The 14359-nt window shown below is 35.5% G+C and overlaps 1 protein-coding gene across 3 annotated transcripts in view; it reads right to left on the bottom strand.

The window, feature by feature from the left end:
* RAD50 (RAD50 double strand break repair protein) overlaps window positions 1-14359 on the bottom strand; it is a 119837-nt gene that overhangs the window by 19331 nt on the left and 86147 nt on the right. For all 3 annotated transcript variants that reach the window (XM_057735411.1, XM_057735401.1, XM_057735422.1), the window contains 2 exons: window positions 13812-13939; window positions 11544-11768 (listed from right to left, as the gene is read on the bottom strand). In XM_057735411.1, coding sequence (XP_057591394.1) covers window positions 11544-11768; window positions 13812-13939 — 353 coding nt within the window. The remainder of the gene's footprint in view (window positions 1-11543; window positions 11769-13811; window positions 13940-14359) is intronic.

A 14359-nucleotide genomic window follows, 5' to 3' on the forward strand; every position in this document is an offset into this window, starting at 1 on the left:
CTGCGTCAGCTACTCTCCATCTAGAATACTTGCAACTCAGCTTTTTGCATATTTTGCTTCCTCTCATCAATCAGGTTCCAGCTTAAATGTCACATTCTCAGAAAAGATCTTGCCTTAGAAAAAGCCTAAAGTAGCCCCTCAATTATTCCCATCATCATAGTTAATTTTTACTATTTATGGATTTATTTCTTAATTTTCTGTTTCTTCATCCCTGTATACTTAGCATACAGTATCTAGAACAGTATCAAACATCTAAGCACTCAAATCTTAACTGAACAAAATCCTAATACATATAACAATACATATTACGTAAGTACACACTTTGCTGAGGAAGTATAAAATATATAAAAATAAGTTGACTATTGTGGCTCTAAACCAGGAAGTATGAGTTAATTAATAGGAAAAATTTCTATATAAATATTGATATTAATTTTTTAAAGGTTAAAAGGGGGTGGGCAGACCATGGTAGCAGCACAGCAGAGTGGGAATAGAAAGGCATTAGTTCTGAGATCTAATATTTCTCTACCCTTTAGCTGGGTAATCTTGGGCAGTCTACTCTATCTCCCTGATGAATACTTGTCCTTTACAGGTAGATGCAACAATTCAATTAGATTATGGCTAGCGCATATTAACTACTGAATTAATCTTAGTATCTCCTTTGCAGGGCCCCCACCCTTGAGAAATTTAGTCTTAAAGCATGTTTAAATAGAAACAACAGAAACCTATATTTTCTTGGTCAAGTTCCTTGACCAAGTGCTCTTAAGAAGTAGAGAATTTCAAAATATACATTAAAGAACGTCACATGACAAAGAAAGCTAACTAAATGGTCTGTGCATTTCCCTTTTAATTCTGACACTATACTGAATGCTATAATGGACTTAAGGAAACTGAAGCTCAGGGTATTTAAATAATTTTCTAAATGTCAACAGTCAGATTCAGATTCAGGTAGTCTCTAGAGACAATACTTTTAACCACGGATTATGGATTTTTTAGGCCCGAAGAAGGTAAAATTTATCAATTTTTACACAAACGTTTCTTGCTGTTTAAGACTCAGTTTAATTTTTTCATCAAAACTACTTAAGTTATCCTATTCTGTACATATTTTTACTGATAAAAATCTGGGTTTTCCTATACTTTAGTGCTCAACAAATGTTTGCTAAGTTTACTGCATACACAGCATCGATTGTTAAAGAACTCAAAAAGTTAAAAGCCTTCTAAAGGCACATATGCCTATAGCTGGAAAGACTAAAAAGAATTACGGAATTTTTTTTTTTAGACAAATGTTATGCATGTATAGTCTACCAGGCAAGGATTTTTGATTTTTTATTTCTGGCTGTGCCACAGTATATGGGATCTTAGTTCCCTGACCAGGGATGGAACCTGCACCCCCTGCAGTGGAAGCATAGAGTCTTAACCACCAGACTGCCAGGAAGTCCCCAGGCGAGGATTCTTTAATAATGTCTTGTTTATGCTCTTATTTCAAAACATTAAATTTCAACAATTTAAACTGCTGGATCTGAAAATCTAGGGGAGATTTCAATATTCGAAAAGGTTAAAAAACAGAAATTCCTACTTGGTATAAACATTCATATCCATGAGCCTTTCTGGACCCAAGAAGCATTGTAATGTTAACCTATTCACTCACAGTGAAAGAGGACAAAAGATGTGCCCCTCCAAAAGTCACTGTAGGAGTTGAACTTAATCCAACAAAAATCTTATTAGTATTTAATTTTGAAAAATGACTTAACATAACTGGCTCAGTTCCAATTTTCACTTATCTTTCAAGACTATGTACTTTCCAAAACTTCTACATGCCGGAGTTATGGCTAGGTGATTCTGGGGCCACCTTTGCTATCATCACTAACTCAAAGAATCCTTATACTGAAAAGTGCAGTCTTCCTGTCCTCCTGAGCATTGTGTTCTGAATGCCACTGCTGAGGCTGTTCTGTTCACCATGCTGTTTCCAAAGGAGGCCTTAAAAGAAAAGAGCCTCTTAGCACTGAGGAGAATACTTTCCTTTTTAGAAAACAACAACAAACAAAATCTAAGGTAAATGATAATTCTCCTGCTACAAATACCTAGAAATGCTAGGCAGATTTATAACAAATTATTTTACATTATAGCTGAGTTTACAAGAAAGGCAAATCCCTACATGGTGGAAACAAAGATGGAACTAAAAACCAGAAAGGTCAGTGTGTGATATGATACTGCAGCTGAATTTAGTTATTATTTTCATAACCCAGCATTTAGGTATCATCACCCAGGACAGAAGATGAGGCATATGACCCAAGCGAGGCAGAGAGAAGTGACTCCCAACATAGAGGCTGAGACTCTTGAACAGCAACCTTCAATGAAAGAGTGGAAAATTAATAATTTGAGAGTTCAAAGTCCTGGGCAAATGCCTTACATGGGTTTAAGGTCCTTTCTTATACCACCAGTGCAGTTCAGGAACTCCCAAATTGAAAAATTAGCATAAAAACTAGGCTTAGGCCAGTGTTATCCCTGCAGTACCCAGCAGATACAAAACAAAGAGTGTGTGGAAGGACATCCACACAAAAAGGTCACAAGGGTGCTTCACAGGGGAAAAAACAAACAAAGGCACTACTAAAGATGAGCTTATAATTAAACACTACATGAAACCCAAGAAATACTTCACTAGGGCTAGAATCAGCACTTAAAATATAGAAACAGACTCCTAAAAAATGTGAAATAAAACAATGACAATGCAAAAGAGAATATAAAATATGTATATTTTAAATGAGTAAAGACATACAAGAAAGAAAACACTAAGGAAGAAATACATTATAAAAAAAGAATAAAAATTTCTGAAAATGAATAAAATAGAACTTATACAACTGAAAATGCTCTGAAATACTGAAATGAAAAGTAAATTTTAAAAGGACAGCTCAATAGGCAGTGTAAGCAGCAGCTAAAGAATTTGTGCACTGGAAGATATTTATGAGGAAGTTATCCAGTGCATTACCAGTATATGAAAGAGGGGTTAAGCAATACAGAGGAAAGAGAATGAGAAGGTTTTTTTACATCTAATAAGAAATGAAGAGGAGGTGGGGATAGTAAGAAATGGGGAAAGGATAATATTTGAAGAGATAATGTGTGAGAATTTTCCAAAATTAAAGGTATCACCCTCAGATCAACAGGCATAATTCTTGACTAGAACTAAAACTAAACCTACATCTAGACACACTCTAAAAAAAATGCAAAATACTGGAGACAAGTGAAAAATCTTATAAGAACCAGAGAAAACAGGCAGATTACCTCCAAAGGAATAATTATAATGATTTCTCAACAGCAACCATGCAGGTCAGGAAAAAAATGGGATATTTTCAAAGCACCAAAAGAAGAAAAAAAAAACTTTCAATCTAGGACTCTATGCTCAGCTAAACTATCAAGAGTGAGAGCAAAGACTTTTCAAAGACAAAAGAGAATTTACTACTAACAATCTTCACTGAAAAAAGCTATTAAAGGATGTTCTTAAAAAAAGAGAGAGACACTGAACCTAAAGAAGAAAGGAGTGGGATTTATAAGAAACTGGTAAACATGTGGGTTTATCCAAATAAGCACTGACTATGAAACCACAACATTAATGATTACTAATTTGAGATGAAAGAAGAACAAGGTAAAATGAAAATACCAGACAACAGAAATTACACAGCAGATAGGAGAAATTAATTAATATTTAGGAGGAAGATAAAGCAAGTCATATTAGAGCCATGGTTCTTAAACTTTGATATTCATTATAATCACCTGGAAGGCATCTTAAAATAGAGCCTAGAAATTCCCTGGTGGCACAGTGGTTAAGAATCTGCCTGCCAATGCAGGGGACATGGGTTCGAGTCCTGGTCCAGGAAGATCCCACATGATGCGGAGGAACTAAGCCTGTGTGCCACAACTACTGAGCCCATGAGCTGCAACTACTGAATCCTGTGCACCTAGAGCCCGTGATCTGCAACAAGAGAAGTCACTGCACTGAGAAGCCCACACACTGCAACAAAGAGCAGCCCCTGCTTGCCACAACTAGAGAAAGCCTGCACACAGCAACGAGGACCCAACATATCCAGAAAAACAAAAAACATAGCCTGCTGGACCTTGTCCCTAACATTTATGACCTAACAGGTCTGGAGTAGAGACGGAGAATTTTCATTTCTAACAGGTTCCAAGGTGATGCTGATAATGTTGTTCTGGGGTCCCTTTGGCAATCAATACATTTGAATTTCAGGTGATATATGCATGTTAAAAAATTAAAGGTAAACACCCAAATAACTAAAGTATAATACATAATTTACAACCCAAAAAAGGGAAAAAGGAGGAATAAAGAAAAATAAATCAATCCCATAAAAGTCAGGAAAGTAGGAAAAAATGGGAATAAATATAACTAAGTAATCAATCACAATGAAATGAACAGATTAAATCCACTAGTTAAAAGACAAAGATGGACAGCAGGAACTCCAGTCTGGAGAGCTGGGTGCGAGGCCTCTGTACGTGGCCTCCTGTGAGCACGTGAAACCCGACTGAGCACAAAGGAAAAAAAGCCATCAGAACTGTGACTATTTTCAAGGCTACTGTTTTTCTCTGTGGAACACTGCCTTTGGGGCAAAACAAGAAAGAAGCAGCGACCTCTGGAGTCTGGATTCCTTGACCAGAAGTCAAGTTGGAGGCTCTGGGGAGGGAGTACCGAGTCCAGGATGCTAGACCACTAGAGTCCTCAGCCACAGGGAAGATTAACTGCAGAGAATTCTCATGGAGGCCTCTCTCAGAGCCTAAGACCTGGCTTTGCCTGACTGCCAGCAACTGCCAGTGCTGGATACTTCACACCAAACTACAAACAAGACAGGAACACAAACCCACCCATCAGCACAGAGACTAGTTAAAGCCATATTAAGCTCACAGATACCCTAAAACACACCACCTGACACGGCCCTACTCGTTAGAGAGAAAAGACTCAGATCCACACACCAGAAAGCAGGCACGAGACCCTTCCACCAGGTAGCCTACTCAAGACACTGGACCAACCCCACCACAGCAGGAAGATAGCAGAAACAAGAAGAACTGCTATGAGGAAGCACAGGGAAAGGAGACAGCAAATACTATAAATTAGACAAAATGAGAAAACAAAGAAACACCTTATAGGCAAAGGAGCAAGATAAAAACCCACAAGACCAAATAAATGAAGAAGAAATAGGAAAATTGCCTGCAAAAGAATTCAGAGTAATGATAGTACAGATAATCCAAAATTTCAAAAACAAAATACAGAAAATACAATACGTTGAATAAGGACCTAGAATAACCAAAGAGCAAACAAGCAGTAATGAACAACACAATAACTGAAATTAAAAATACTCTAGATGGTGAATAACTGAGGCAGAAGAACAAGTAAGGTGGTTGGAAGATAAAATGGTGGGAATAACTGCCATGGAGGAGGAAAAAGAAAAAAGATTAAAAAGAATGGAAGACAGTCTCAGAGACGTCAGGGACATTAAGCACACCAACATTCAGATTATAGGCTTCCTGGAAGAAGAAGAAAAAAAGAAAGGGACTGAGAAAATATTTGAAGAGGTTATAGTGGAAAACTTCCCCAACATGAGAAAGGAAATAATCAAGTCCAAGAAGTGCAGAGAGTCCCATACAGAATAAATCCAAGGAAAAAAAAACAGAGGCACATATTAATCAAATGAACAAAAACACAAAGGAAAAATATTAAAAGCAGCAAAAGAAAAGGAACAAATAACACATAAGGGAAAACCCATAAGGATAATAGCTGACCTTTCTGCAGAAACTGCAGGCCAGAAGGGAGTGGCAGGATATACTTAAAGTTTTCAAAGAGAAAAACCTACAGCCAAGAATACTCTACCCAGCAAGAATCTCATTCAGATTCAACGGAGAAATCAAAAACTTTACAGACAAGCGAAACTTACGAGAATTCAGCACCACCAAACCAGCCTTACAACAATTGCTAAAGGAATTTCTCTAGGCAGGAAACACAAGAGAAGGAAAAGACTTACAAAAACAAACCCAAAATAATTAAGAAAACGGTAATAGGAACATACATGTCAATAATTACCTTATGTAAATGGATTAAATGCTCCAACCAAAAGATACAGATGGACTGAATGGATACAAAAACAAGACCCTTATATATGCTGTCTACAAGAAACCCACTTCAGACCTAGGGACACATACAGACTGAAAGTAAGGGGATGGAAAAAGATATTCCATGCAAATGGAAGTCAAAAGAAAGAGTAGCAATACTCATATCAGACAAATTAGACTTTAAAGTAAACACTATTACAAAACACAAGGAAGGACAATACATAATGATCAAGGGATTAATCCAAGAAGATATAACAATTGTAACTATCTATCCACCCAACATAGGACGCACCTCAATACATAAGGCAAATGCTAACAGCCATAAAAGGAGACATCGACAGTAACACAATAATAGTAGGAGACTTTAACACCCCATTTACAACAATGGACAGATCATCCAAACAGAAAATAAATAAGGACACACAAGCTTTAAATGACACATTAGACCATCACGACTTAACTGATATTTATAGGACATTCCATCCAAGAACTACAGAATACACTTTCTTCTCAAGTGCACATGGAACATTCTCCAGGATAAATCACATCTTGGGTCAAAAATCAAGCCTCAATAAAATTAAAAAAAAAATTAATTAATTAATCATTAAAAAAAAAATCAAGCCTCAGTAAATTCAAGAAAACTGAAATCATATCAAGCATCTTCTCCGGCCACAATGCCATGAGACTAGATAACAATTACATGAAAAAAACTGTAAAAAATACAAACACATGGAGGCTAAACAATACATTATTAAACAACCAAGAAATCAAAGAGGAAATCAAAAAATATCTAGAAACAAATGACAATGAAAACACAACAACCCAGAACCTATGGGATGCAACAAAAGCAGTTCTAAGAGGGATGTTTATAGCAATACAATCCTACCTCAAGGAACAAGAAAAATATTGAATAAACAACCTAATCTTACACCCAAAACAATCAGAGAAAGAAGAACAAAAAAACCCCACAGTGAGCAGAAGGAAAGAAATCATAAAGATCAGAGCAGAAATAAACAAAAAAGAAATGAAGGAAACAATAGCAAGGATCAATAAAACTAAAAGCTGGTTCTTTGAGAAGATAAACAAAATTGATAAACCATTAGCCAGACCCATCAGGAAAAAAAGGGAGAAGATGCAAATCAACAGAATTAGAAATGAAAAAGGAGAAGTAACAACAGACACTGCAGAAATACAAAAGATCATGAGAGACTACTACAAGCAACTATATGCCAATAAATTGGATAACCTGGAAGAAATGGATACATTCTTAGAAAAGTACAATCTTCCAAGACTGAACCAGGAAGAAATAGAAAATATGAACAGAGCAATCACAAGCATGGAAATTGAGGCTGTGATTAAAAATCTCCCACAAACAAAAGCCCAGGGCCAGATGACTTCAGGTGAATTCTATCAAACATTTAGAGAAGAGCTAACACCTATCCTTCTCAAACTCTTCCAAAATATAGCAGAAGGAGGAACACTCCCAAACTCATTCTACGAGGCCACCATCACCCTGATACCAAAACCAGGCAAAGATGTCACAAAAAAAGAAAATTACAGGCCAATATCACTGATGAATATGCAAAAATCCTCAACAAAATACTAGCTAACAGAATCAAACAGCACATTAAAAAGATCATACACCATGATCAAGTGGGGTTTATCCCTGGAATGCAAGGATTCTTCAATATACACAAATCAATGTGATACATCATATTAACCAACTGAAGGATTAATAACATATGATCATCTCAACAGATGCAGAAAAAGCTTTTGAGAAAATTCAACATCCATTTACGATAAAAACTCTCCAGAAACTGGGCACAGAAAGAAATTACCTCAACATAATAAAAACCATATATGACAAACCAACAGCCAACATCAATCTAAATGGTGAAAATCTGAAAGCATTTCCTCTAAGAACAGGAACAAGACAAGGGTGCCCACTCTCACCATTATAATTCAACACAGTTTTGTAAGTTTTTGGCCACAGCAATCAGAGAAGAAAATGAAATAAAAGGAATCCAAATTGGAAAAGAAGAAGTAAAATTGTCACTCTTTGCAGATGACATGATATTATACGTAGAAAACCCTAAAGATTCTACAAGAAAACTGCTAGCACTAATCGGTGAATTTAGTAAAGTAGCAGGATACAAAATTAATGCACAGAAATCTCTTGCATTCCTATACACTAACAACGAAAAAGCAGAAAGAGAAATTAAGGAAACTCCCCCATGTATCATTGCAAAAAGAATAAAATACCTAGGAATAAACCTGCCTAAGGAGGCAAAAGACCTATATGCAGAAAACTATAAGACACTGATGAAAGAAATCAAAGACAATACAAACAGATGGAAGGACATGCCATCTTCTTGAATTGGAAGAATCAACATTGCGAAAATTATACTACCTAAAGCAATGTACAGATTCAAGGCAATCCCTATCATATGGGCACCTTATGTTTGACAAAGGAGGCAAGAATATACAATGGAAAAAAGACAGCCTCTTCAATAAGTGGTGCTGGGAAAATTGGACAGCAACATGTAAAAGAATGAAATTAGAACACTTCTTAACACCACACACAACAATAAACTCAAAATGGATTAAAGACCTAAATGTAAGGCCAGACACTATAAAACTCTTAGAGGAAAATATAGGCAGAACACTCTATGACATACATCAAAGCAAGATCCTTTTTGACCCACCTCCTAGAATAATGGAAATAAAATAAAAAACAAATGGGACCTAATGAAGCTTAAAAGCTTTTGCACAGCAAAAGAAACCATAAACAAGACAAGAAGACAACCCTCAGAAGGGGAGAAAATAGCTGCCAACGAAGCAACTGGCAAAGGATTAATCTCCAAAATATACAAGCAGCTCATGCAGCTTAATACCAAAAAAGCAAATAACCCAATCCACAAATGGGCAGAAGACCTAAAGAGACATTTCTCCAAAGAAGACATGCAGGTGGCTACCAAACACATGAAAAGATGCTCAACATCACTAATCATCAGAGACATGCAAGTCAAAGCCACAATGAGGTATCACCTCACACCAGTCAGAATGGCCATCATCAAAATATCTAGAAACAATAAATGCTGGAGAGGGTGTGGAGAAAAGGGAACCCTCCTGCACTGTTGGTGGGAGTGTAAATTGGTACAGCCACTACAGAAAACAATATGGAGGTTCCTTAAAAAACTAAAAAAGGAACTACCATATGATCCAGCAATCCCACTCCTGGGCATATACCCAGAGAAAACCATAATCCAAAAAGAAACATGTACCACAATGTTCACTGCAGCACTATTTACAATAGCCAAGACATGGAAGCAACCCATCAACAGATGAATGGAGAAAGAAGATGTGGCACATATATACAATGGAATATTACTCAGCCATAAAAAGGAATGAAATTGAGTTATTTGTAGTGAGGTGGATGGACCTAGAGTCTGTCATACAGAGCGAAGTAAGCCAGAAAGAGAAAAACAAATACTGTATGCTACCTCATACATATGGAATCTAAAAAAATTATACTGATGAACTCAGTGACAGGGCAAGAAGAAAGATGCAGATGTAGAGAGCAGACTTGAGGACATGGGGTGAGGGGAAGGGGAAGCTGGGACAAAGTTAGAGAGTAGCACTGACATATATACACAAATGTAAAATAGACAGCTAGAGGGAAGTTACTGCATAACATAGGGAGATCAACTCGATGATGGGTGATGACTTAGAGGGCTGGGATAGGGAGGGTGGGTGGGAGGGAGGGGATATGGGAATATATGTGTAAATACAGCTGATTCACTTTGGTGTACAGCAAAAACTGGTACAACAGTGTAAAGCAATTATATTCCAATAAAGAGCTTAAAAAATAAAACTCAAACCAGAGAGCAGAAAAATCGGGGGACCAAAAAAAAAAAAAACAAAACAAACAAAATTTTGCTACATGCTGAATATACTGTAAAGTTGTAGTAATAAGTCTCGGTAATGGCACAGAAATAGACAAAGTGACCATTGAAATAGAATATAAAACCTAGAACCGATCTATGCACACATGGAATTCTGACATGACAGAAGTGACACTGCAGATTAGAAAGGATACTCAATAAATAGAGCCAGGACACCTGGTATCCATAAGGGAAAAAATGAAATTGGATTGCTACCTCATACTATACATAAAATTCAATTTAGAATTAAATACTTACATGTATTCAAATGTGAAAAGCAAAACTTAAAAGCTTTTAGAAGAAAATACAGGAATGGGGAAGGACTTCTTAAACAAGACACACCCAAGAGCTAACCATAAAAGATTGCTAAATAGAACTATCTTAGAATTAAATCTGTTTATTAAAAGACAATATAAGAAAGTGAAAAGATAAACATAAAAAACTTCAGAAGATACCTATAACATATAACTGAAAAAATTAAAATTTAGAAGAGCTAAAAGAACACATGCAAATCAGTAAGACTACCAATAATACATTAGAAATGGGTACAAAATACAAACACTTCGAAGAGGAAACAGATCAAACATAAAAAAAGATATATTCAGAGTCATTAGAAATCAGAGGACTGCAAATGAAGACCACAATGATTTACCATTTAAAACCCGTTAGATTTGCAAAAATTAAAAATCGACAAAATCAATGTCACAGGATACATGAAAGAAAACCCTTATATTCCACTAGTGGTATAAATGAGTAAAACTACTTTGGAAAACAATTTAACATTATTTTGTAAAACTGAGCATATCCTGCAACCCAGCAATTTTACTCCCACATGTACTCTAGAGAATCTCTTTACACCTTTGTTTCAGAAGACAGGACAAGAATGTTTCTAGAAGCAAGAGTTATATTAGTAAAGACCTGGAAACAACCCTACCAGAAAATGGATACATTATGGTATATTTCCACAGCAGAATTCTGTACATCAGTGAAAATGCATACACCACAGCTATAAGCAGCTTAAGTAAATAAAAGCAAAACAAAGTAAAACAAGCAAAAAAACAAATTCTAGAAGAGTACACAGAATGTATCATTTTTTTTAAAAGCTCAAAAAATGATATATATGATAAAATTATTTTTTAAAAAGCAGAAATAGCAAAAATCTGTGTCACTGGTTACAGGGAGTGGGGATGACAAATGGCTGAGATAAGGAGGAGCATCTAAGTGGATGACAGTTAGTGATAATGGCAGTTCTTGGATTGGGTATGGGGGGGTGGGATCATGAATGCTCCTTAATATTATTATGCTTTATAACTTAACTTCATAATTTAAGTAAGCATGTGCGTGTGTGTGTACACATACACATACATATATTTGTCCATTCTGTGGTAGGTATGAAATACATTTAGAAAATTAAAAAGGGGGAAAGTAAGACTAAATCATGCTAGTTGATACTGATTGCAATGGGAACCAAATCCCCAGTCCAATACTTACTGGTCAAGGGTCTTATAATAAATGTCTAGATCCTTGTTCACAAGCTCTGTGGTTCTCATAACAATCATCATTTCCCTATACTTTTCCTCGGCATCTCGAAATTGAGGTTCTCGAAGTTCTTTCTTAAAATGAATAATTTCTTCCTCGTAACCTTTCTGACGCCCTATTGCCAAACTGTGATTTCTTTTTATATTTTCTATTTTTTCTTCCAACTTCTGATGTTCACTAGGAGGAAAAATGACAAATGAAAACCATTTTTAGATTTTAGCAGCCTGAAGTGGAAAAGCCAGATTTCTTCAGATAGATAAGCATCATTTATCATTCTCCTTAGCAATCAGCACATGATAACCGTCTCTCCTTGCTTTTGTCTTTAAGGCTTTAGTACTAAAGAAAACTTTCTTCTTTCCAAATCTCTGAAGCACCCAGGTTTCTAAACAGCTGATTTTTGTGTGCGCTCATAACATATGAACACTGAAAAAGTTCCTGACTTTTAATAACTAACCTAAGAAAAGTACTCTTGGTGATTAATATTACAAATTCACAAACTTCTCATTGTGAACCAAGAATGCACAATTACCAACTCTGAGAAGTTACTGAGTTAACAGGTATCATCAGTTCATTCACAGTATGTCAAAATAAAATTTTATCTCAAACAATTTATGCAGTAATATTACTAAAACAAAATTTCTCTTGCATAAGTATAAAAAGCATCAATAAAAAGCGGGGAGATATATATATGCATAGCTGATTCACTTTGCTGTACAGTGGAAACTAACACAACACTGTAAAGCAACTATAGTAAAAATTAAAAAAAAAAAACAAAAACACACAAAAGCATCAATACTGACCAAAAAAGTAAAATACATAAACTTTTCTGATAACTTGGTAGATAATACAGATGTTATGCTTTAAAAATCTTCATTCAATTAAAATTACTTATTAAGCATCCTCTTATTTGCCAGGCACTTCTCTCAAGTTTATAACCATCCTTACAGAACTGGCCTGATTATCTGTTTTGTTGACATTTCTGTTGTGTCCTGGTTGAAGAAAGGTTTGAAAAAAGAGCAGTTGTGCTCAGTAGTCGAATGAATGTAAAAAGCACTGTTATGTACTGATTACAGAAGGAATTATAAAAATACCTGGTTTTGGTCTTTAGTAACAAGGAATAAAGTATTTCATTTAAAAGCTTCTTCCATAAACTTTACTTTTTTCCCCCCAACTTGGCACCAAGAACACCAACATTACAGTGTTAAAGAGCTGAGGCTTAGAAGCTAGGATATCTGGGTCACATTCCTGGCTTTCATTCTAATCTCCTATGATCTTTTTTTCTGTGTCTCAGTGTCCTAATGCATAAAAAACAAACACACTGAAAGATGAAGTGCTCTTGTAGTTATTAAGTCTGATTTCCTTGATATAAGAAAGAGATTTAAAATATCTAAACCAAGAGAACTTACAATAATACAGGAGTAACTATTTGTTAGGTTTTAATAACTAAATTTCAATTTATTATATCCTTTAGAAAAACTTAAACATTCTTTGATTCAGGTTTCTTTGTGAAGTCAAGAAGAAAAATGAAAACTCTACAAGGAATGGCTAAATGAATGAGTATATCCAACCAGCTGAGGTGGTTCCAAAAAATCTATTTAGCTAGTACAACTTTTATACTAGTCTAGTGCCTTAGCATCAACCAGGTTCATACAGAATTCCTAGGGCAACTCTAAGGCAGAGAAAGCAAGAAGAAAATCTTTTCTGCCGTAGCAGGAAAATAGCAACTACAGTAAATACCAATAAAACCAGATGAAAGGATTCGATTAACCACAAAAAAAAAAAAAAAAAAAGAAATGCTCTGGTTGGCACATAATTACACTTTGGACCATGCAGAATGGGTCACCAATAACAAATTGCTTTGGCAATAACTCCACTAGCAATTATAGAATTGCATTAAGCTCTGACCCAGGCAGGGTCCAGAGGCCATATATTCTTTGTCATTATCTTGTGAAACAGGCTTGCAAAAGTCTGGGAACTTGGTATTTTTAATACTGGCCATCACTGCATTGTCATAGCATGACTACAAATTCTACATTACTACTTCTTCACTTTATAAAGCCATAAAACATATTTGTATAAAAAGTGCCCACCTTCCTTTAAGTCTGAAAGGACACTTTGGCTACAGGTTTAAATTGTTTTTAAAAAACATGTATTGAATATTTTTCACATTTCAATAATAAAGACCTTTATTTAAACTAAAGACTATTTTTAAAAACATACTTTTTCATTTGTAAAACCTGCATTTGACCCATTTCCTTCAAATGTTGTTTTCTTTCTTCTTCAACTTCTTTTAGTTCTTCGTTTCTTTTTCTTAAAGTAAGGTTATCCTGTAGCCATCTTTCTTGTATCTAAATGTAAACATTAAATTCGTTAACAAAAATAATCAAGTTACCAACATGTGATTCATAGCAGGCAACTGGTGACAAGTAGTGCTAATTCTGCCTTAGAATCATGTGTAACTCAGCAGAGGGAGAAGAAGCCAGTGTAAAGGAATCTCCAGGCCTGGAGGAATCTGGATGGCCCATGTACACACAAAATAGACATTTAAATGAGAGGATAAAATGATATAACTAGATTTTTAATATTTTATACCTATTCCCCATTGGATCATCTTGTGTAAGAATCTCACAATGGAGCCTATCGATCTAAAAGGCAAGAGAGCAACACTACTATAAAAAGCTCCCCCACTTTTTTTCCCTAGTTGTATTTGTCTACTAACATGTGCCAAGACCATTATATACAGTTAGGTATGTCAGAGAAGATCTTTA

This window comes from Hippopotamus amphibius, chromosome 1 (genome assembly GCF_030028045.1).
Source record: "Hippopotamus amphibius kiboko isolate mHipAmp2 chromosome 1, mHipAmp2.hap2, whole genome shotgun sequence".
Lineage (NCBI taxonomy): Eukaryota > Metazoa > Chordata > Mammalia > Artiodactyla > Hippopotamidae > Hippopotamus > Hippopotamus amphibius.